This window comes from Phoca vitulina, unplaced genomic scaffold, assembly GCF_004348235.1.
Source record: "Phoca vitulina isolate PV1807 unplaced genomic scaffold, GSC_HSeal_1.0 scaffold3, whole genome shotgun sequence".
Lineage (NCBI taxonomy): Eukaryota > Metazoa > Chordata > Mammalia > Carnivora > Phocidae > Phoca > Phoca vitulina.
The window spans coordinates 56,068,892-56,094,396 of record NW_022589706.1 but is presented as its reverse complement, the minus strand read 5'-3'; the positions used below and the strand labels follow the sequence as shown (position 1 = coordinate 56,094,396).

Here is a 25,505-nt window from a genome sequence, read left to right as displayed (position 1 = left end):
TATTCTGCAAATTAGGTCTATTTGAATTAATGTGTCATGGATGTGGGTCGAGGGGTCTTCCTAATATACTCACTGAGCACCATGTGCTTGGACCAGGGTAAAGCAGGTTTCCTAAGATTCTTTTTGTGTGTCACTGCTATTTTTCCTCATCTGTTTTTAAAATTATAAAGTACTTCAAACATATATAAATGTATTCAGATTAATATAAAGAACACCCATGTACTCATCACCAAAATTAATCAAGTCTTAATATTTTCCCCATATTTATTTCAGGTGTTCTTTTGAATAGGCAATTAATTCATATAGTTTAAAATAAAAAAAGATCAAAGCCACTGAGAAGTCTTACTCCACGCTTCCCAGCCTGCACCCCCCATACCTCTTCAGGACTTAGTTTCCTTGCGCCATTTTTTCCTTTTGGCTGCCTCATATTCCCTTCTGTGCATATATCATATTTATTTAACCAGACCCTTTTTGTAGATACTTTTTGATTTCCAGTCTTTTGCTATTACAAATAATGCTTCAGTGAATAACCACGCCCATACACTGTTTTCTATCTATGCTGACATATCACGGCAGAAATTCCCAGTAGAATTGTTGGATCAAAATTGGCACTTGCGGTTTTGCTAGTAAATGCTAAATTGCCCCTTTCACATAACTTTAAAGAGGAAGCAAACTCAATATGAACAATTAAATGTCACTGTACAAGTACTTGGGGGGGAGATTATATCTGTAGTGTGGTAGAACAGATGATAGGAATAACAGTGCCCTTTTAGGCATTTCCTGTTTACAGGACAATGATAGGCCCCAAATACTGATGACAAAAATATTTAGCAACTGAAAACGATGACCAGGGGAGCCTTGGTGGCTCAGATGGTTCAGCATTTGCCTTCGGCTCAGGTCATGATCCCAGGGTCCTGGGATCGAGCCCCGCGTCAGGCTCCCTGCTCAGCGGAGAGCCTGCTTCTCCCTCTGCCTCTGTCATTCCCTCCACTCGTGCTCTGGCTCTATCTCTCTGTCAAATAAATAGATAAAATCTTAAAAAAAAAAAAAAAAAGAAAAGAAAACGATGACCAAGCCAAGCAAACTAAGCTGTACTCATAACATTGTTTCATTCCATAGATCCAGATGGCACTCTCTCTGCAATAAAAATTACCCTATATTGAGATCGGTTTTCTACATGTTCACAGGACAGAGAAAAGCTGTCAAAATTTTTAAAGAGTTGAAAAAGCCTATCTTCCAAAATACAAAAAAAAAAAGAAGAAAAAAAAATAAAGGTGGTAATTGTGCATTCACACACTGTTGTCAAAGACATTGTTTTTGAGAAATCCTTTACCCCCCTTAAAGCACCCTTAGCCTCCAGTCTAGGACTACAGGCTCTTCAAGGCTGTATTTCAGACTTTTCGGATTCACAGAAAAATCCAAGCAAAATTTTCTGAGGCTTTTATAATTGCCTCACTAACATCTGTGTCTTAAACAAGTGGTTCAGTGGATAGAAAGGTATGCATTAGGTAATATAACCCCATAGCAACACAATCCTTTCTGGAAAGAGAAGTTCTTTTTAAATGTCACATCCTGATAATATGCCCTGGGGACTTCTGGCTGTGACAACGGAATCACACACAAGTAAGAGTGAAGTGTGCTAACTGACCAACAGAAGCCTCTAACATCTAAAATTTGCATAAAAGATGAAAAACCTTTTCTAGTAAGATGCTTTATCCCACTCCTTACACCTATCCCAGCATCCTTTCACTACTGGTTTATCTCTTCCCCACTCTCTATTCTGACATGTTTTTGAAAAGATTTAAATTTTATCGATGACAAAAGACTATTATCATAAAGAAGAGGGACTGGCAATGGGGGTGGGTGATGGTGTTGAAATGTCTTTTTCTCAATAGCCCTCTCTTTCTACCCTCCTCCTCTCAACTCTGAGGAATCAGAATAGTCAACTCTCCTTCCCATACTTCAACGTGTGCAAATAAGCCATGGCAGAAGTTGATGCAAACACCATAACAGCTCCGATCTCTAATAGCATTCATTTTGTCTTTCACTGACTTTCAAAATTCAATTACCATAGAATAGCCTAAGTTCTAATTATCAATAATTTATTCTTCTCAAATCTCAATTTGCAATCAGACATTTTATTTGTTGGAGGAAGGAAGGAGGGACTGGCTCTTACCAATTTCTTCAGATAGCAGATATTATGATTTTAGAATTTTCTTCTCTACTTCTCTGTGCCATAGAATATGTAGCTAGAGCTCAGATAAATCATTTCCATGCTGGTTTGTTTTTATCTTCCACACAGACACCCACAAACATACTCATGGATCTCAGAGAGTGTCAGATAGTTGCAGAGAACCAGAAATATTGTGTGTGCCCCTGAATTACTGCCCCCTGTAAGGAGAAGTTGCTTGAGGTCTCTGCCAGAGGACTCCTGTTGGATAAATCAGAACCAGTTCAGCAGGGCACAATAAAAGGTGTGCATGGCTCTTCCCCTCCACTCAGTGGGCTGCAGGGCTGAGAGGCAGGAGGGGAAGGGTACCCTACCACTGTAGCTGGAAACACTCCTCCTCCTTTGTGTATAAACCCACACAAGATCATCCTCTGGAGTTTAAAGGAGTCCAAATACCAACTAAGGTATTTCAAAATTAAGCTAATTTTTATATAATGCGGAAGTATAAATTTTTTTAAAGATTTTATTTATTTATTTGACAGAGAGAGAGAGAGAGAGAGAGCACAAGCAGGGGGAGCGGCAGGCAGAGGGAGAGGGAGAAGCAGACTCCCCGCTGAGCAGGGAGCCCGATGTGGGCCTCGATCCCAGGACCCTGGGATCATGACCTGAGCCGAAGGCAGACACTTAACCGACTGAGCCACGCAGGTGCCCCCCAAAGTATAAATCGAATTTCATTTGCCAAAACAAGAAAGTTTTTTTGTTTCTTTTTTGTTTGTTTTTTGTGAGGCAAAAGCCTTACCTTTTGGAAATTACTTTTTTCCAAATACTATTCCATTAAACAAAAACAAATAGATGGCCGGGGCGCCTGGGTGGCTCAGTCGTTAAGCGTCTGCCTTCGGCTCAGGTCATGATCCCAGGGTCCTGGGATCGAGCCCCACATCGGGCTCCCTGCTCGGCGGGAAGCCTGCTTCTCCCTCTCCCACTCCCCCTGCTTATGTTCCCTCTCTCGCTGTGTCTCTCTCTGTCAAATAAATAAAATCTTTAAACAAAACAAAACAAAACAAAACAAAAAACCAAATAGGTGGCCCCCAAACCTCTAACACTAAAGAAACTGAATTCTCTTTGGGGGTAAGTATGATGCATTGCATTGTTTTTCTCTTCTCTAATTCACTTTCTTGTCATTTCAAGAACGAGGCCACAAATAAGCAATTAAAGACAACAAGAAAACAAAGGAAAGGACAGAAAGAATTCATTTTAGGGAAAAATCTTCAACAGTGGTCAAAAGAATCTACATTTTAGAATCGTACCAGAAAGGGATTGTTCACTAAACGAAAGCTTTTAAATATTATAGAAACCTGAATGAAAAGAAGACAGGCTGAAAGCTTTAGGAATACTTGCTCCAGCCCCTCAGTGCCTACCCTACCAATATCTTCATAATAAATTTTACAACGGGAGTTCAACTACCACCACGACTCACATAACCTGACACTGGTGGGGGAGAAAATAATACAACTCCGAAGAATGCTTCTCTCTTATTCACTTTCAAGTGAAAGAATGCCAGAAAGAACTTGAAAAACCAGCCTTGTGATCCCTCTCTCTCTGTGTTCTATAATATAAGCAGTTCATATTTTCTTTTTTTTACCTTTTACATGGTATAAAAGCAAGATGAATTCCTGTAGTAATAAATATTTAAATCACCTTGAGATCTAGAATATTACCATGACTGCCACATCCTCTTTTCCATATGCCACATGTTCTTTTAAGTAACAGTATCCCTAGAAGCAAGCATTGGCATTAAGCATAGCTCTGAACAAAAACCTTGAATCAAGATTATGTAAGAATAAAAGCTGATTCAGGGGCGCCCGGGTGGCTCAGTCAGTTACGTGTCCGCCTTCGGCTCAGGTCATGATCCCAGGGTCCTGGGATCGAGCCCGTGTCAGGCTCCCTGCTCAGTGGGGAGCCTGCTTCTCCCTCCGCCCCTCCCCCTGCTCATTATCTCTCTTCTTTCTCTCAAATAAATAAATAAGATCTTAAAACAAAAAAGAATAAAAGCTGATTCAAATGACTGCGAATAGGGAAAAGATAAGCATTTACACCTGCAACTGTGATGGACTTACATAATGTACGATTGGCAATCTCAATAAACTCTTCATTTAAATTCAAAGTTCAATGAGAAGACTACACCTTGTCTTTAAAACTGAGAATATATTCACAGGTTCCTTCTCTTCAAACAAGTGTTGGCAATGAGAATAGAGAAGAACTTGGCTTTTAGTATGCAGATAATCATTCCTTGTGAGAAATAGAAATAGTTAACTGTGGAATTCCCCAGGGAATTAGGGCGGGGAGGGGGGGGGCCAAACCATGAAGTGCACGACACAAAGCAACTGCTAATCTGAATAAGATAAAAGCCACTCCAAATATGCACATTATAAGAAATATGGTGACTATATACAGAGGAGAGAGAATGATTGAAAATTCCCAAGCAGAAATATTAACAGTACTGAATTACATGAGTGCGCAAATAAAGAGAATTTTCAATGACAATTTAGAAAAACAGGCTTAAACTAAACATGTGGTCCTTTTTCATTATAAAGAGATATAGCACAACATCAAAAAGACACCTGTGAAAGGCTTCGCAGTCGTGAGTCCAGCAAAGAAAATGCTAAAGCTCATTCCCACATAGTAATGAACTCACCTGGTGGCAAACAGAAGCATCCTAGATAACAGCCCTCTGGCCAACTGCATGTCATATTCAGGGGTGGGATAAAAAGCCATTTCACCCTATTCTTGCTCTCTCCTCTTCCCAACGATCCTCTGCGCCTCCTGTCAGACAGCCTGAGCCGCCCTGAACTCACCAAGCATGCAGCTGCGTGGGACTTTCATTCCCAGTCACCTCTGCAAATTGGCCAATTCAAATTCAATTCCTGCCAAATCTGAGTGAAGAAGAGAAGGTGACCCTTGGTAACTCTTCCTGAGAAGACCAGCATCTTAGACAAGAGCACGCAGCTTGGAAATGCTAGAATTCCATTTTGTGGGCAGGAGGAGGAGAAAAGCAAGCAAAACCATCTGCTGATAAAATGCATCAAACTGGAATCAGGAAGTTTCCTTGAATGATCTCTGCCAAACCCGCGCCCTCCTCCACATGCAAAAATGCCACTGTCCGCAAAAGCGTGTGTTAACTGCTTTAAGCTTCCCACAGTTTGGGAGGCTACGGAAGCCAGGGTCCAAATCAACATCCACTAAACCTCCTAAGGCACACCGTCCTGTGAAAGCTAAGTCAGTGGCACCGGGACAAAACTCATTGCCAAGGAAGTACAAAGTGCCCGGTGAACCAGCCTCACTGCTCAATGGAGAATGAATTAGGGGTCAAAACCTGAGCTCCTATTAGGATTTGTCTTGACTTATTTTACAGAGCCCAGACCACCATGTGGCAAATGCTTAGTAAGCAGATGAGAGAGTTATTGTAAGGATGGTGGTGACTGGTGGGGGAAGGGCTGAGAAGTTTCTGGGGGGAAGCGCTAGCTCAGGAAATCTTGAGTTTTAAGTTGGAACATTTTGTTTCCTTTCAAGACATCAGCACCTTACCCCTTTCCATAATTCAACACAGGATTTAGACCAGAGCCAGCCTGAAGGAGCCGCCAATGACCACAACCGGAATAATGTAAGCGATAAAATAACAGTATCATGGATTACAAGCCATAGAATAAAATAAATGTGAAGGAGTCCTTACTGATATAAAACAGTTTAAATAAGTGGGGAAAGAGATGGCTCTTTCTTCCAGAAAAATTCCAATTAATAAATATAGAAGGAAGGAAATACAGAGTCATCTTAGAATATTATAGTAATAAGTGTTACAGGGAATATATCCACCAATGGAGAAAGTCTGAGGAGAAACAAGGATATTTACATAGCCTCAAAATTATCTCCTCCAAGATATTTATCCATTACAAAGAGACAAATAATAACTGTACAGCAGAGAAACGTGGCAGACTTCACCTCAACCAAGTAATCAAGGTTGACATCACCAGGAATAAAACATACTGACATCATGTAATCCCTGACAGGATGTGCTTAGAAGGACACATCACTTCTGTGGTATTCTTGCCAAAAATGTAGAACTTCAATCTAACCATGAGATAATATCAAACAAACCCAAATAAAAGGCATTCTACAAAATAACTGGCTCATACTCTTCCAATGTGTCAAGGTCAGAAAAGATCAGGAAAACCTGAGGAAATATCACAGATGAGAGGAAACTAAGGAAACATGACAAATACAACATGGAATCCTGGAACAAAAAAGGGACACTCGTAGGAGAAAAAAATGATAAAGTCTATAGTTTGTAAGTCTTAGTGTCTATAGTTAATAGCATTTCACCAATGCCAATTTCTTAGTTTTGCTATTTGGACTATGGTTATAAGAGATGTTAACTTTAGGAGAGCTACAATTATTTCAGAATAAAAAGTAAAAACCAAAATGGGCAGGATTTAGGATCGGAGTGTAATTGGATGAGAACCACTCCAACTTCCAAGTTCAGTCCTACACCAGGGTACACTTGGGGTACAGAGATCTCTTCCTCTAGGAAAGAAACCAACTACTGCAGGGGCTTACAATAAATATAGTTGTGGAGTCAAGACACACATGTAAAATTCCTAGAGTATTTGGAGTTAAAGGGATATGAGTGGGAACAATGTCTGCAACATTAGGTCATGACTTTTTAAAAAGGCAATTGCTTGCCCATCTGCACCCTCCAGTCCCCCTTCACACAGAGTACCATTGGCCAGGTTTGACCACGCTGGTGAGGGCAACCCCAGCTTGTTTTAAAGATAGTCCCTTTGTGGCTAGCTAGGACACCATCTGGGGATACAATTAGGTTCATTTCTCTTATCCAACTGCTAAAGGCTGCCTTATATGCCAAACTGTGGAAAGAGCCAAGATGTCCATTGACAGATGAATGGATAAAGAAGATGTGGTATATATATACAATGGAATATTATGCAGCCATCAAAAGGAATGAAATTTTGCCATTTGCAATGACGTGGATAGAACTGGAGGGTATTATGCTGAGTGAAATAAGTCAATCAGAGAAAGACATGTATCATATGACCTCACTGATATGAGGAATTCTTAATCTCAGGAAACAAACTGAGGGTTGCTGGAGTGGTGGGGGGGGGGTGGGTTGGGGTGGCTGGGTGATAGCGATTGGGGAGGGTATGTGCTATGGTGAGCGCTGTGAATTGTATAAGACTGTTGAATCACAGACCTGTACCTCTGAAACAAATAATACATTATATGTTAAAAAAAAAAAAAAAAAAAAAAAGAAGAAGAGGATAGCAGGTAGGGAAAAATGAAGGGGGGAAATCAGAGGGGGAGATGAACCAAGAGAGACTATGGACTCTGAGAAACAAACTGAGGGTTCTAGAGGGGAGGGGGGTGGGGGGATGGGTTAGCCCGGTGATGGGTATTAAAGAGGGCACGTGCTGAATGGAGCACTGGGTGCTATACGCAAACAATGAATCATGGAACGCTACATCAAAAACTAATGATGTAAGGTATGGTGATTAACATAACATAATAAAAAAATACAAAAAAAAAAAAGACTGCCTTATAAAATCTTCTCATTGTTTCAAGTTCAAACGCAGGTCTAGTGATTCCCGTGCTCAAGCAGGCGTTCACTTTGTCTCTGCTCTTCCTGCCTGCATCACCCCGCCTCACGGTCCCACGGTCAGCCCCAAGTGCCCCACTGGCAGCAACTTGGAAGTCACACCCTTTCCTCTTTCTCCTCCCTTCTCCCATCCTCATCTGCTCTCAATCTGCCTCCCAAATTCATCTCCCATCTCATCTCCTCCTTTGTCCCATCACCACTTGCTTGGTTCAATCCCGATCACTCTCTCCCCTGGCTGGCAACTGCAGTAACTCCTTCACCACAACTTTCTGGCCCTGGGGCACGCCAGCCTACGCAGCCCAGTGGAGTCTTGCCGAACAGAAGGCTCTGGTTCTCTGCACCGTGACGACCCAAGGAGGCCGGAGGGCAGAGTGCTCAGGGCTCTGCTGCTTCGGGCTGGCTGCCTTGTAGCCAGAGCCCTCTGCCAATCTGACCTGTCCTCTGTCAGTACATTCAAACTTCTTTTGACTCTTTTTTTCAAATGAAATCTTACAGACAACTTTAAGGTCGACCCCGGATACAAGTGTTGTTTCATTATGAAAAACATAACAAATACGTTCATGTATATTTGCATATCCATAAACAGGGATAATTGTGTAAATCCAAATTTACAATGTTTATTTCTTCATAACGCAAGTCAACATGTCTGCAAGAAAGAGCCCGCAAACTGAAATCGGGATGATTGAGAACAACGATAAGCGGCACGTGTTGAGGGTTTACGATGTGCTGGGCACTGCCCCACGTGCTTTCTGTGTATTCAGTCTTTCAGCAGCCCCGGGATTAGTTGTTAAACTCGTCTTACAGATTATAACATGCCTACGGTTACATGGGAAGAGGCAGAATTGCCACATGAATCTAGGTGGTTTGCTTCCACGGACCCCGTTCCCCATGGGCGGGCTCTGTGCTCAGTGCTTTGATTACCTTAGCTCACTGAATTCCCAGGGTTTTACTAGGAAGTAGGTCGTAATGCTGATTGTCGAGGCAAGAGAGGGTGGCATCTGTGAGCTCAAACTGAATGTGAACCCACCGCCTCCCTGTTCAATACCGGGGCAGACATCACAGGACTGGCGTGGGGATTTGATGAAAAAGGCAAAGGCCTAGCACACCACCGAGTACGCAGGAGCATGGAGGAAGCACAGGGACGTGGCTGCAAATTGTTACTGGGCTAACTTTATAATCTCAGGACATTCCTCCATTTTAACAGATGACAAGAGAAGTTTTAAATGACTATCAGTTCAAAGATGAATTAATCTTACTGTACAATGTAACGCATTAATCATTTCCAGAGTGTTTAAGACATTGGTTGGTCTATTGCTTTGAGTGTTTTTAATTACAGTCTTAAAAACAGTTGTGTTTTTAAAAAGAGATCTGAATCAAATGATTTGCGAGCCCCACCTCACCTCCCAGGAACTTCAGGGTTCTTCAGAACCTAGTCTGAAAACTGCCATGGATGTACTCTGAGCTTCTGTGGGACCTCCCTGTCCAGCCCCTCCTGACCTCGCTCACGAGCCTGTCTCTTGACTCACAGTCCTGCTCCCAGTTCCCTCTTCCAGCAGTCGAGTCCCTTTTTCCGAACCACTCGGCACAGACCTCTGCGCCTCTTACCTGTGCTTCGGCCGAAGCGTAGCCCCTCCTGACCATGCTGCTCTCCTGTGCTGGGGGTGGGAGGCCGGGTGCTCCGGGCTGGTGTCAGACGTGCCAGTGCCCGCAGGGCCCGGGTCTGCACACGCATCTCTGGCAAAAAGAGGAAAACGAGAAGCTGAGTGTGACGGTGTTCGAGGGCAGGGGCACAAATGAATCAACAAGAAAAATGTATGAAAATGAACCGTGGCGTTAGAGCAAAGCGGCAGAGCTAAGTGCACAGTTCCCAGCCTGCACCCACTGAAGCTCTCCGCCCCAAAGAAGGCGAATCCGCTCCTGAGGGTCTTCATCCTTTCCTATCTCCATCTCTGTGAAGCAAGAAAATGTACTTCCCAGTCTCCAAAGACCAGGTTTTCCAACCAAGGGGGAAGAAAGAGACACTATAATGAAGGTGAACTCCCCCTATAATTCAGCCTCCGTCGGTGAGCGAGAAATTGGACTCACTGAAGCAAGTGGTCAGACCTAGTCCCTGAAACCCAGCCCCTACTGCCTCCCTTCTCAATTTCATTATTAGCACAGTGACCCCCAAGTGGAGCAGCCCTCCTTTGTTCGGCAGGTGGCCGCGCAGAGGAACGTGCCAACTCCTGAGCCTGAGCTATTTCACATTGTCTAGATTCCACTGTGCTGGGGGCGAGCCTTTTATGTGTGCATTTAAACCCACCCCTCCCCACCCCCGGTCCCGAACACCATTCCCTTGACTCTTTTCCTCCACACTCCCAGGCAGTCAGAAGATTTTAAGCCCTGCGTGGCCAACGTGTTCTGCCGTGACAACAGGTGCATTTCTTCTCCTTAGGAGAATCTCCGCTCCCGAATTTCCACATGCCCGACTTTAAGGTCTCCTCTTGATCAGACGGTCACCTGCATCAGGCTCTAAAGCAGGTTTGTTCATCATTCCACTTTGCTGCTTACCAGTGGTGTGTTTTCAGCATCTGTTTTTGAGGATCTTTCTGAGACTCTGAGAACCTACGCCCCCACACATGTGCTGAGAGCAGGAATCCGGAAAAGACGCAAATGTGTGCTCTTTCTCCTCTGCATGAGCCTCGGCTGAGAAGAGGTGGGATTATCAGACGGCTGCTCATTCCTTTTATTTCAGGTCATGGAGGGAGATGACCAGGGAGTTTCCATTTCTCAGATATGCTTCCACAGCCAAGCACCATCACCCATTTCTGTACATTACTTTTCTCATCCAATTTAGGATTCCTGGCTTTGAATATAGTCAATATAAACCGAAGCTTGAAGTCTGAGGTTCTGTCACTTACGAACGAAAGACACTGGGAAAACTGCCCTCTGAGCCTCCGGCTCTGCATCGTAATGTAAAAATAAGACGGCACGCCACGGTTAGGAGCCTCTCTGAGCTGGAGTCCTGGCTCTTCCTGCTGATCAGCCCTGTGACACTGTCCTCTCTGTGCCCCGGTTCTCTCGTCTCTAAAATGGGTGTAAAAGAACACCCACACTTTTACAGAGCTATTGAGTCGCTTAACCTAATTCCGATGAAGCACTTAGAATAGAGCCTGGCACATATTCAGCACTCAGCAAATTAGCCAACATTACCACGCCTATCTTGCAAAGCTGCTGTAAGGTTTCTAGATGATGTCTATTAACTGTTTAGCATCCTGCCTACACATGGTATATGCCTAATTATTCTCATTATCATTTTACTGCAGAACCTCTATTTTAGAGCTTCTTCCAGCTAAGATGTTATACAAAATAGACACAACTAAAGAGACCTAATCTGTGCTGGAAGTAAGAGCAAGAAGAGCCCTGGCCAGGGGCGCCTGGGTGGCTCAGTCAGTTAGGCGTCTGCCTTCGGCTCAGGTCACGATCCCGGGATCCTGGGATCGAGCCCGCATCAGGCTCCCTGCTCCGTGGGGAGCCTGCTTCTCCCTCTCCCTCTGCCTGCCGCTCCCCCTGCTTGTGTGCGCGCTCTTTCTGTCAAATAAAATCTTTAAAAAAGAAAAGAAGAACTCTGGCCAGAGAGTTAACATGTCAAAGCGTTTTGCAGAATTCATCATGTGGTCTCCGATTAGGATTACTCACACAACCCTCAGTGGCACCAAACCCTCTAGCTTAAACTGGGTCGGAAAGTAGATTCACAGGCATCTCACCAACAGATGTGCGAGTTTAAAGATTATATGAACCTAAGGAGCACGCCCAAGACCACCCATTGGTATAATCTGTTCTGCCAGCAAGCTTTCCTTTCTAGCTCTCCGCTAGCTCCTGATGTTGACTGCTACGGGCAAACAAAGACCAAGCCTGAACTTCATAAAACCTTTGTGGCATTTAATAACTTCCTCATTTTTGGCCCAAACCACAATCACTGGCTCCGTCCCTGCCACACAATAGCTAAGCCCTTTCCTCTTTCCTTGCCTACTCCCCCTTCCTGGGAGGCACAAAGGGATGGAAGGTCCAGGGGTACACTGTCCCACTGAGGGGCTGGCAGCAAGAGCAGACAAATGGGAAAAAGATGGAAGCACAAAGAACAGGAGATGATCTAAAAAAGGAGATGACCTCCTCTTTTTAAGGATTTTTAATACGTGATTCTTTGCAACCCTAGGAAAGCAGAGCACTGCTCTCTGTGGCCACACGTGGTCCTGTCACCTGCCACCTCCAGGGGACCTGCTGAGGTTAGCACCTGGGTGTGAGGGTTTGTGGAACCCATGTGGCTTGTTGCTCACTGCAACCCCCAGGCTAAATCACAGCCCCGCCTCCCTGCTGATCTTCCCCTCCCCCCACCCTGGATGGGCTGGCACCCGAGTGGGCTCTCTGGCTGTATCATACAAACTAGAACAAACTAGAAAAGAGGTTAGAGAGCGTGCAGGAAGAATCACCAGCACCTAGAACACAGCTTTTCTGCCTTTCTGGAATAATCTGGACAACAAATAACATTTAAAAACTTCATATGTTCTAATGAAAAAAAATTCTATAGTGAACCGAGGCATAAAATAATCCTGGAATGAGTGTTGGGAAGCCTATCACCTTGGAATCTTCACCCTTTCCTCTCCCCGCCAGTTATCTTATCTCACACTGAACTTGGGCCGTCTCTGGAATGCACATTGTCCCACTCCACCTGAGGTTACCTGCCTCACAACAGACTGGAACTGACAAAGCCTAGAACGTGCTTTGATCTCATCAGGAAGTGGTGCGCCATTAGTGCTACCGTGGTTATCACTTGACCAGAACAGACTCCAAGTCTTTCCTATAGAAGGATATGTATTGGGCGCCTGGGTGGCTCAGTCAGTTAAGCGTCTGCCTTCGGCTCGGGGTCGTGATCTCAGGGTCCTGGGATCGAGTCCCACATCAGGCTCCCCGCTCAGTGAGGAGTCTGCTTCTCCCTCTGCCTGCAGCTTCCCCTGCTTGTGCTCTCTCTCCCTCTGACAAATAAATAAAATCTTTAAAAAAAAAAAAAAAGGATATATATGCTTTCCCATATATCATGAATTATTCTCATAACTTCTCTAAAGGCAAGAACTAATTCTTTTAGCCCCCTTTTCCAGATGAACAAGCCGAGACAGAGGAGTTGTATATCTTGGCTCAAACCACACATGGAATCAGACTCGCTTGGGATAAAAAAAAAAAACAATCACTGACAAACACTTCCTCTTCTTCCTTTCAGTTTAAAAGCTTCAAAAATGTTGAGGTTTATCTCACAAATTCTATAGGCCTTGGAATTACTAACCTAGATGTGGCCAGACTGGGTGGAGAATGGTGATTGTGGGGACATTAATTAAACATGTTACCAAATGAGCTAATTTTTACTTAAAAGATACTCCAAGGTACACTGTTTTACTTAAAAATACCCAAAGATACATTGCAGAAGCCTTGGAATCAATGAAACAAGTTCAAGTGAAAAATACAAACAGAAACCGAACAGCTCTCCAGCCTTATGGGGGCTACTTCCAAGATCCCAAAAGGTACCATATTCTCCTGGCTTATCCGTACTTGTCCTGCAGGATTCGGTTTGGACATCATCTCCTCTGGGTGCAAGCTGGGGATGAGGTGCTGCGCTCCACGCTAGCTAAGCTGGCTACAGATGTGCATTTCAAAGTGCAAGCCACACTGTCTTCTGACCACCTGCTTGCTGGCCTCTCTTCCGTGGCAGGCTCAGGCAAGCGAAGCAGCGTGCCGCCTGGCACACAGACCTGCTTGATAATTATTTGTTAAATGAATGAAACACTGCCAAATGTTCAACAGATCTGTAACATTTCTTCCCTCCTGTCTCCTTTTAGTTCACTTAACTTGCCGGCAAAGCTAACGAGAATTCGGGGGCGCTGCTTTTATACTGCTTCCTGCTCTTCCCCAGTCTCGAGATCACAGATTACTGAGCGATGAAAGAGGACTCAAAGCAGACCGAAGAAGGTTCAGCAGGGGCTAAAAAAATAAATAAAATAACTGTGATCCACAATCCCAATGTCATCTTTCTTCTCCAGTTAAGAAACAAGATATCCAGGGGCGCCTGGGTGGCTCAGTCGTTAAGCGTCTGCCTTCGGCTCAGGTCAGGATCCCAGGGTCCTGGGATCGAGCCCCGCATCGGGCTCCCTGCTCAGTGGGAAGCCTGCTTCTCCCTCTCCCACTCCCCCCTACTTGCGTTCCCTCTCTCGCTGTGTCTCTGTCAAATAAATAAAATCTTAAAAAAAAAAAACAAAAAAAAAAACAAGATATCCAGGCCAACCACCTACATTTCTACTTCCTATTTCCTCCACCCTCTCCCCCACCACCCCTAATATTCATCACTCTTGAATATACACTGGCTGCTTTACCATTTGGTATTTCTGAACTGACTTTCAGCCAATATTAGAAGAAAAAGTTCCCGATCATTCTGTTCCTTGTGACGCTCTTGAACTGAACAAAAACTGGGGAATGCCTGGGGAGGCCGGAGTGAAAGGTGGGAGGAACTGAGCCAGGCCTTTTAAATGATCTCTCCAGATCCCTTTAGATTCCTGGTTTCTGTGGACTTTAAACAGTTTTATTTTGTCTTGCGGTAGAGAGGCAAAGAACCGTATCTCCTTAGCATGGACTGTTACGACGTTAGGGACATGCTGGGTTTATCTGTAGAACCAGCAGTTTCTTCCTTTTTGTTGTGTTTTACCCAACAGGGAACAGCTTCCTCACTGGCCACTTCCACTCCTGTCCCCCTTCAATCCAGCATCTACCCAGCGGCCAGTGACACTTTTTAAAAAATAGAAATGGCTTATATCATTCTCTGGTAAAACTCTGTGTAGCTGCTCCCTGCACTTTGGACAAAATTCAAGTCCCTTCATTTGGTTGTTGAGGCCCGAGTGACTTGGCTTCTGGTCCTCCCTTCCACATCACCTTCCCGCTCTGTCCTGAACTCCCCACCCCACCCCACCGAACTCTTCACCTTCACACACGCTGTTCCCTCACACACGCCACACACACTGCCTGGAACAGTCTTCCTCCCAATTCTTCACTTGGCTGGCTCCTCCTTAGCCTTCCGGTCCTGGGTAGAACATCAGAGGCCACCTCATCTACGGCCGAAGTCTCTTTCCAGGCACCTGGTCTTTTCCTTCATGGCACTAATGGCTGAATGGGATCATTCACCTGCACATGGTCTGTTCCTTCTACTGAACAGCAAGCTCAGTCAGGTCTGGGCCCACGGCTGGCTTGCCCTCGGTTTTGCTTTTTAAACGACCATGCACCTAGAGCCTACCACGGTGAGTGGATCACAGTAGGCACATAACACAGATTTGTTGAATGGATCATAGGAGACTATAAAGGGAATAATTGTGGGATACATCCAGAAAGGAGTTCTCTGCCCATCAACTCTTGAAGGTATTTACCATACATGTTTTGGGGAAGGCGGGTCTCCCTTCTTTTCATTGTTTTCTCTATAAGACGGTCAGCCAATTTCTTTGTGAAAGTCCAATATTCGGTCCTATTTGGTCCATCTCATTAGCAGTGGCCTTTTGTGGGGTAGAGAGGACCAGGGTTGGGGGACTGAGCCTGAGCCCTCCCACAAACAAACAGGTGGCAAAGCTCTGTGAAGTTTTGCTGCCGTATGTTTTGAAGCAGCCAGAATGCTTTTTGAGATTAAGCAGACAGAAGCGCATTTATACAGGCCTGAGTTGGACCTCAGAGCCCTTTGGAGAAATTCCTTTGGATTTAGGCTGGATGCATGAGTGTACTCATTTTCATAATTTGCCCTATTAAAAGTCATGGTCTTGGTTTCCTGTGTTTCTTTTTCTTGTCCTGTTCCATGTCCATCATGCATGAAGCTGGCCTAATTATCATCTCTCTCCTGGTAGCAGGTCTTGAGCGTCATCGCCAGAGGCTTCCCACGGATCTCCCCTCGGTCTCCGGGAAGGGGAGAAAGAAAGCCTGGATTCTCGGCTCCTCCAGGGTCTGGAAGAACATTTTAAGAATTGATGCCATTGGGTACAGATCTCTGTTCTTAGCCTAACATAGCTGTTCTCTGTTTTCTGATGACTATCATAGTTTTCACACTATGAAAAAGAAACTGCCCTTTCTTTCAAAGTCCCTGTTCCTGTTACTGTTCCTCACCTTTTGGTCTATATTCGTATATGTACACGTCTATATATTTAGACCTAGCCTTCTGGGTCACTGTCCCTCCCTTACTCTTTTTGTTTTGTTTTTTAATATTTTTAAATTTATTTGACAGGGAGAGACACAGTGAGAGAGGGAACACAAGCAGGGGGAGTGGGAGAGGGAGAAGCAGGCTTCCCACTGAGCAGGGAGCCCGATGCGGGGCTCGATCCCAGGACCCTGGGATCATGACCTGAGCCGGAGGCAGATTCTTAACGACTGAGCCACCCAGGTGCCCCATCCTTTTTTGTTTTTTAAATCACTAGTTACCATCTAGGAAGCTCACTGTATTCTCTCAGGCCTGAACCCCAGCTGGTGCTTTCCATCATAGGCATACCACTGACATGGACTTAAAAGCCTCTTCTTTCTGCTCACCCGCCCTGGTTCGGCCGCTTGCTGATTACAGGAGGGCCCTACGTAACCCTTCAGTCATGCAGAGATGTGAACGGTAGGGCTCAGACCTGTGTCCGTTTGTACCTCCTGCTCTTGCTGCTGCTTTTTCTCACTTGGTATCCCCTGAAACCTCCCACTGGATCCACATGTACAATTTACACCACTGGCGTTCAGTGTATTTCTGATGATTTTTGAAACCATAAGCTTAACCATCTCCAGATCCTAGCCAATGACTTCTATGTCAACCTTTGCACCAGGACTGGAAAAGGGTGGGTAGGGGAAAAAGCCAAATGACTGGCCAAATCTTTTAACCTACCTAGTAAACATTGAATCTGCTTCGAATTGACTTTTGACTCAAATCCCTCCACCCACTGAAGCCTATAAACACATAGGTAGCCCAGAGCGAGGGCGTAAGAAAACGAAGAGCCCTCATGCAAGGCCCTACGGTTAATCTGAGGTTATCTTCGCCACTGGAGGGGTACGGCCCTCGCTGCAAACTCTGAGTCTGCCCTTAAATCAGCTCTGACAAGTGGCAGACTGTGTATTAATGTGGGTCTGGAACTAGCTGCTTTTGTTCGTGCTTAGGCTCTTTTACCTAATAGGTGTTTGACCTCTGGCAGATCACTTAACCTCTTGTGCCTCAGTTTCCTCCTCTACAAAACAGGGCAATAATAGCACTGGCATCAAAGGGTAGTTGGGAGGCTCGAACAAGCTGCTGTGTAAAAAGCACTTAGAACAGAGCCTAGCAATAAATACTAACTTCCTACCAATAGGACAGACACTTACATTTATTAGGCACATGGTATACACCAGATACTGTACTTTAACAACAAAATTCAGTGGATTTTCTTATCATTTGAAACAGTGAGGATCCTCATTACAGAAAAAGAAAGCAAAATGAGGGGCACCTGGGTGGCTCAGTCGGTTAAGCGTCTGCCTTCAGCTCAGGTCATGATCCCGGGGTCCTGGGATTGAGCCCCCCACCCTACTCCCTGCTCAGCAGGGAGCCTGCTTCTCCCTCTCCTCCCCACGTGTACTCTCTCTCGCTCGCTTTCTCTTTTCCTATCTCTTTCTCTCTCAAATAAATAAAATTTTAAAAAAAGTAAAATGAAATAAAACAAGTAGAAAAAGGAATGACTGAAGGCCACGCCCTCTCCGTACTGCCCCCGAGGATCACTGGGCTTTGAATACTTTTTTCTAAGGAATTGCCACATGCTAAGCCATGCGAGCCTGCCATTCCTTCCACATACCCTTTTGCTACTTCCATGAGACAAAAAGAGCCTGGCGTGTGATAACCACCATGAGATGCGGCTATTACCATTCGATCACAGTGGTCTACAGGAGAGAGAGGAACAGGAAAAGTCACCCAAAGGGTGTGACAGGATGGTTGGTGTAATGATGGTCTCTCGAATTCCTTAAAAAAGGAAAACTGCGAAGGTCCAAAGCTTTTGGGGAGGCATAGAAATAAATATTTAACTCCAGAGTGAAGGATCACGGCAACAAGAACAAGAATATGGATCATGACAACAAGAACAAGAATATGGAGCGTGAGGAAGGCCCCTTGGGAACAGACTAGCACAGAGAACCCAGCCACTGGTCTGAAAGAAAGAGTTCCTCAAGTACAAGGGTGTCAGAATTAGCCTGAGGAGCTCTTCCAGGGGCCTCCCCTCATCAGAGGAGTCCCAGGTAATGGGCAGAAATGGCGCTTCAGCCAATGTACACACAAAGCTGTCCTAAAAACAGGAGTTTGAGCCCAGCTTTCTTGAGTGCCTGGAGTCCCCCTGCACCAGGCTCTGGGGCAAGACACCCCTCCCCTCCTGCAGGCGGGAGGACATGGAGGGACTCTGGTTCTGGAAGGTTCCTGGGGTCGCAATGTGGTCTGTGGGAGTCAAGGTTTCCCTCTCCATCTACAAAATAAGCTGCTCCTGTCCTAAACCTGCCTAGAGAAGAGAGAAAATAGGTCCCTTGCTAAATTTGGCATCAGCTGAGGAATCTTAGCAAAAATGAACTCACCTCCCCCCTCCTTGTTTGTGAGGAAGGCCTAATCCTTACTTTGCCCAAGAGGATTATTGGGTCTTAGAAAGAAGCTCACATGCACTTTTTTTAAGCTCATGCCAACTGCATTTGTGTCCACAATATGCAAGATTCGTTCTGCTGTTTAGGGTAGATAATAGACATTCCATGCTATTTAAATGCCTCCGAATCACAAACCTAAATGTTTCCAACCTCTGCTCTCACCCGAAGCAGGAATCTGTCTCCCAAGCTTTCCCGCAGCTGTTGTGTTGTATTTTTGGGAAGCAGGTCTGAATGGAAGGCAAGGTACCAAAATGCAGACAATTTGTTTTTTGTTTGTTTGTTGTTTTTAAAGATTTTATTTGAGGAGAGAATGCGAGAGCGCATGCGCAGGGGGAGGGGCAGGCGGCTGGAGAAGCAGGCTTCCCGCCCAGCAGGGAGCCCGATGTGGGGCTCCATCCCAGGACCCTGGGATCATGACCTGAGCCGAAGGCAGTAGCTTAACCGACTGAGCCAACTAGGTGCCCCCATGCAGACAATTTGGGGAAAAGTGACTGTGGTTTACAATATACCTTTTCAAGGTGTTTGTAATGATGGTTCTACAGGCTGAGTTTCTACTTGTCCCCCACATTTTTCCTTTCCTTTGGTTACTACAGGATTAGTGTAACAGGGTCTAGAGTTTTTGGGTTTTTTTAATCCAGTATGTCCCTACTCACCCCAATACTACCCTATACCCTCCAGGGGAATTCTGGACCCACTGACATGTAACACAAAAGTGGGACTGACAAAATCTATGTCTTGAGTTTAGCATAGCATTCTCAAAACATCGTTTAAAAATATTACAAACTGGGGCACCTGGGTGGCTCAGTTGGTTAAGCGTCTGCCTCCAGCTCAGGGCGTGATCCCAGCGTCCTAGGATCAAGTCCCTCATTGGGCTCCTTGCTCAGGAGGGAGTCTGCTTCTCCCTCTCCCACTCCCCCCTGCCTGTGCTCTCTCTCTCTGTCAAATAAATAAAATCTCTAAAAAATACTTTATTGCTAAAAATGCTATCATCTAAGCTTTCAGCAAGTTGTAATCACTGATCACGGATTACCATAATATTATAATACTGAAAAAGTTTGAAATACTGCAAGAATATCAAAATGGGCCACGGTGCCAGGAAGTAAGGAAATGCTGTTGGGGAAATGGTGCTGTTAGGCTTGCTCACTGCGGGGTTGCCACAAACCCTTTGTAAAAAACACAGTACCTGCCCCGCATCAGGCTCCCTGCTCAGCGGGAAGCCTGCTTCTCCCTCTCCCACTCCCCCTGCTTGTGTTCCCTCTCTCACTGTCTCTCTCTCTGTCAAATAAATAAATAAAATTAAAAAAAAACAAAACAAAAAAAACACAGTACCTATGAAGCGCAATAAAGCGAAGTGCAATAAAATGAGGTATGTCTGTATTTAAAAGTGAGAGCAGGTGGGGAAGCGAGGGATCACTCTTCTCTGGGCAGAGCAGGTCCTTTCCCCTCCACTGAGCACTAACACAAAAGGAGATGGCATCAGGCAGCAGTGTGGCAGGTCATGGGGCAGCCAGGCCAGCCTAGGGCAAGAAATACCCTGTATGTCACCCCCCCTCCCCTCCAGCTGCAACTCGAGCCTGCCAAGCCTGGGAAAGGTACAGAACCCATGACAAAGAGAAGGTACCGGACTGCGACCCCATGTCACGAATCCAGCCACAGAGCGGTGGCCTCAGCCCAGCCAGACCTGGCTCAGGAGGGGAGGCAGCCTCGACTCACTGTGGTATTCCAGCTGCTAGGGGGGGGTGAAGAGGTAACCATGGGAACCGACACAAAGGGCTTAAAGTTGAGGGGCAGAGACTGGAGGCAATGGTGAAGAGGCAGAGAGGGACTTAAGTGCCCTCCGTTCTCCTCACTTGAGCCATGTACATCTATTGTGAGTCAGACTCAAAGACCAGAAGTGGAGCTCGTACACAGCAGAGCAGCTTTAAAGGCTCACGGACAGCCAGAGAGCCAAGATCCTTGCAGGGTTTTCCTCCCGATTTCTTTTTTCCCCTTCAGAGAGCAGTTTCATCTCTCAGGAAGGTTGCCCTGTGATAACGTGGCTCACGTGGGCGGATGGAGCTGGTACACAACGGCATTCCTTCACATACAGGGCTGCAAGCAACACTTCCCAATGGGACCCCTCCCCACGGCCCCGAGCCGCAGCCCACTGCCTCGGGTGGGACTTCCCCTGCTGCCCAGGGAACTTCCCTGGTGGGTCTGTAAGGAGACAGGGCACCATTTGGGTAGTTGAGGAAAAAGTCCTGAGATTCTGGCTGTTGAGCGGCAGTGCCAAGGAGAGGCCTGGATGATGAGAATGATAATACAGAGCGTCTTGCACAATAACCAGGACGTTACGGAAGCAGCGGGTGGGGTAGATCTAGTGCAAAGGCTCTTATCTAAACAGGAAATCGTGTCTATAATTTATTTAACTACATGCTCCCCCTAGGCCTCCACACATTTTTTTTTAAGATTTATTTACCTGTTTTAGAGAGGGGTAGAGGGAGAGAACCCCTCAAGCAGACTCCCTGCTGAGCGCGGAGCCTGATGCAGGGCTTGATCCCACGACCCATGAGACCATGACGTGAGCCGAAACCAAGAGTCGGACGTGCAACCAACTGAGCCACCCAGGCACCCCCTCCACACATTATTTTAATTGGCCAATGTGACCTAAGCCTTCATTAAATCAGTAGGGTTCTCAATGTACACCTGACATTCATTCATTTTTAAAGTCTAGCTCAGGGTTCTCCAGAATCTATTGAGGAAATGCCAATGGAAATAGGGAGTACAAACACCCCAGGTCAGTTTACTTTCCCCCCTTACTGTGGCAGGGCTCTGGACACCACCTTTCACCTGGCCTTGCTTTTGGAGACCAAGGTAATACCACATCTATGTCTGTCCCTACAAGGGCTTCACAAAATCTAGGCCAAATTCTAACAGGTGGCCTAGTTCTCCACCTGTCTTCGTTCCTGGATTGACTTCTTAGTTGGAGCCATTGGGGTGGTAGGAGGGTGAAGGACAGGGCTCAGAGAGGGCCACTGACAGGCAGACTTTTGAGGGCCTGGGAAAAGAATCTGACACATTCATTACCACCACCAACCCCCCCTCCACGGTCAACCAAACCCTCCATCACCAGCGTTCACTTGCGTGCATCCCATAATGGTGGCGCTAGTGCCACTTACTGCAGTAATTAAATCTTAAAAATGATTTTACCTGAAAGGGAAAAGCAAGTGACCTCCCCTACGAGACTCATCAGTTGAGCAGCAGGATCCTGTGGAGTTCCAACCCTGGCAGCTCCATGCCCTCAGCAAACTATTTAATCTCTTGGGCTTGGGGTTTCCTCGCCTCTAAAGGGGGGTAACAAGAGTGCCTACCTCACAGGAGTGTGAAGAAGATACAAGAAGACTCTCAGGCAGTGCTTCCCTCTGAGCAAGTACTCAGTAAATTTCAGAAATTAACACCCACCAGGTGCCCGGCTATTTACCTTTACATGTGTTGTGTCATTTAATGGTTAGGATGGCCTCAATCTGATAGTATTAATACCTCTTTCAAGGTATTATCATCACCCTTCTACAGATAAGGGAACTGAGGCTTAAAGATACTAAGCCCCAAACCACTGGCAGGTAGCAGAGCTCAGATTCAGATGTGGGATGCTCGGTCTCCACAGTCTAAGACCTTTTCACTATACTGAACTGCCTTTTTATAGAAGAACATTTTGTTGTTCTTATTAGGAAGATAATAAGAGAAAACCTTCGCGAGTAACTCTGATGTTTAAGAAAACAGTACCAATGGCAAAAAACAAAAACAAAACAAACAAAAACCAGGATTTAAACCTCAAGAGGCTTAAAACAAAACAGGGCGCCTGGGTGGCTCAGTCGTTAAGCATCTGCCTTTGGCTCAGGTCATGATCCCGGGGTCCTGGGATCGAGCCCCACATCGGGCTCCCTGCTCAGTGGGAAGCCTGCTTCTCCCTCTCCCACTCTCCCTGCTTGTGTTCCCTCTCTCACTGTCTCTCTCTCTCTGTCAAATAAATAAATAAAATCTTTAAAAAAACAAAAAAACAAAAACAAACCAAAAAAACCAACAAGACTAGCCTAAGACAGAGCCCTCTGCTCTGAAAAAAGTTCCAAGAGAAATGGATACACATTCACACTTACAGTCAAGGTGTCTATGAACCCATGAGTGTAAAACATCTTATCAGTCATGATTGAATTCCCAGGGCTAAGACGTTCTCAGTAAATGTGTGATAAATGTTTACTGGATGAATTACACCAACCCAACAACAAAATGCCTCTGTTGGAGTTGGCAAAGTAAATAATGTCTTTCCTAAGCACTTTGTTGAACTGAAATAATTGAAGCTTAATGGATTAAGTAAACTATTATCATATTTGCCACTCTGTCCAAGGTATCCTATTGAAAATTCAAGTTAGTTTGCCCCTTTAAAAAAAAGCACAATATCAATTTGATACAGAGTTCAAGAGTTTTTGTCCACCTACATCTTTAGAAAGAGGGTGTAAAATGTAACCTTTTCGTCTGGATTCCCAGAGAAAGCTATAAGCCTGGTCTGGTCATTCAGCTTCAACAAATTTCATTAAATCAGTCCTCAAAAACAGAGGGGTTTGCCTAGTGGGTATTTCCTCTCTTTTTTACCTCTGCTGGCAATGAAAGGCCCCACTGGTATTTTGAAAAGGTAGGCTGCAGGCAAGAACTTTAAATTCCCTGCAACCTCAAAGAAAGAACTTACTAAAAAGAAAATACATATAATGCTAAGGAGATCAGTTAATAGGTTACAGCATCCTTCATAATCTTAAATAAATGAGATAGATGGCTTTTACAAAAAGTACAAATAATTTTATCAACACCAAAACCACATTTATATTTCTCACAGTGCATGAGATTATTAGTAGACATTTATTGAGTCCTTATTAAGCTAAGTACTTTCATTATCAAACTCAGTCCACACAACGACTCTATGAAGATGCTTCATTACTGTCCAATGCTTTCGGGTTCACAAGCATTTATTTAATCATTTCCCCAAGGCAATATGTACTGAGAGACAGAGATGGGATGTGTACCCTTGTCTAGCTCTAGAACCTATGCTTTTCTTCTTCTAATTGAACTAATGCTTTGCATACAATAAAATGCATAGGTCCTAAGTGTTCAGTTTGATGGAGCTTGATAATTGTGTAGAACTCTGCAACCATCACTCAAAACAAGACCTAGAACCTTTCCGTTGCTCCAGAAAAACCTCTTAAGTCTTTCCAATCAATCCCTCCACCCCCCCAGAGGCAACCACTAACTTCTCTATCATAGATTAATTTTGCCTGTTCTAGTACTTCATAAATAGAATTGCCTATGAATTCTTCTGTGTCTGGCTTCTTTGATATAATGGTTCTGAGATTCATCTAGCTGGTTGTGTACATCAGGAGTTCATTCCTTTTGACTGCTGAGTAGTATTCCATTGTATGGATGTACCACAGTGCGTCCATTTTCTTGTTGATGGACACAGGGTTGTTTCCAGTTGTTGGCAATTATCAATAAAGTTGCTATGAACATTCTGTACAAGTCTTTTTATGGACATTTGTTTTCATCTATCTTGGGTAAATAGCGAGGCAGGGGAATGGTGGGTCATGGGGTTGGTATATGTTTAACTTATAATAAACCTAAGTGCTTAACCCCTATACTCCCTCAGAATGGCACTAGCTTATTAACATTTGATTTCTCCTCTTATAGGACAAGTTCCCTGAGGGCAAAGAACCCATCTCCATTTCCTGGGCTGCCTCCCACATAGTAAATGTTTGCTGAACAAATGAAAGACCATTGTTCTACTCCTGTTCCTTCTTTGGGCGTTACTATAGCATAAGAAAACATGCTTGGCATGCATGGAGAAATATGACAAGCTGACGGGTGTGAAGGGGAGGCAGTGCTCATTCAAGCAAAGTGAAAAACCGCCCAGCCAGGAGACTCTTGACGTCCCCATTTTCTTTTCGACAGGACCTTTCCTAGAAAGTGAACCCCTCCCAGTGACCCCTTGGGGAGAAAGCGTGGTGGCTGCTCCTGATCAAGCGACATTACGGAAAGGGAGGAAGGTGTCACTGCAATTGAGGTCACACAGTGGTTAGAATTACAGGATACTTCTATCGAACAGGGGGTAGAGAAAGCAGCAGCCCGTGAAATCCGGACCTTCTGAAAGAAACCAGCAAAAGGGCAGCCCTGCCGGCCCAGGGGAGCAGCCTCCCACAGAAGCTACAGGAATACGCCGTTTGGGCAAAAGTGCGACACAAGAATACATTTTGAAGAAAAAAAGTCAAATGTAATGTTGATGTAAAAACGTACTCAGATTTAACACACAAAAGAGGATACTGAAAAGAAAGTTGTATCCAGAGTGGAGAGAGCTCTCAGGGACACCATCCTTAGTTCAGAGGCTTACGACGCATATACCCCTCCCCACCTGAGGCAGAATTTGTAATTCCTGTGAATCAATCAATTCATTCATTTACTTTAAATCACACAACTTACACTATATTCAACCTACAACTTCTTAGAAAGAAATTATATAATTGTTGATTTTCTATCCATAAACAGAAAAGAACTGGCAAGTCCTAGGGATAATTATAAATCTTTCTTACCAAAGGAGGATCTTTGTTTTACATAAATCAAAGCAGGGCTTCAGTGGGCTCAGGTGCTTTGGGGGGAATCTTTATACCCTTTGGTCCCAGGTTATTGAAGACTGAAATATACTTAGAATTCCTCAGTTTGGGGTTTGGAGAGGTGACCCAGTCTTCCTTTATCCAGACAGCGCTGCACTGAAAGCAGATGGATGTTTATCCTATTCTTAAAACCTCCAGGGAAGTAAATTCTCCACAACATCCCTTGGTAACCTTCTCCAGGGTTTTATCAAGCATACAGTGAAGAAGTTCTGATGTAGAAACCAATAAAAATATTAACTCTGTGAGCCTAGCTAGCTACAAGCACTGATAAGGGATGTGTTTGGGCCCTTTGCCTTAATGGTAGAGAGATGTA

General features: G+C 44.9%; 1 protein-coding gene across 5 annotated transcripts in view; it reads right to left on the bottom strand.

The window, feature by feature from the left end:
- The window catches only part of SHROOM3 (shroom family member 3), a 295,746-nt gene that overhangs the window by 49,241 nt on the left and 221,000 nt on the right, over positions 1-25,505 (bottom strand). For 4 of the 5 annotated variants that reach the window (XM_032400576.1, XM_032400578.1, XM_032400577.1 and 1 more), the window contains one exon: positions 9,441-9,569. In XM_032400576.1, coding sequence (XP_032256467.1) covers positions 9,441-9,569 — 129 coding nt within the window. Of the gene's footprint in view, positions 1-4,865; positions 5,568-9,440; positions 9,570-25,505 lie in introns of those variants that run through there. The other variant, XM_032400579.1, reaches the window with a different exon arrangement.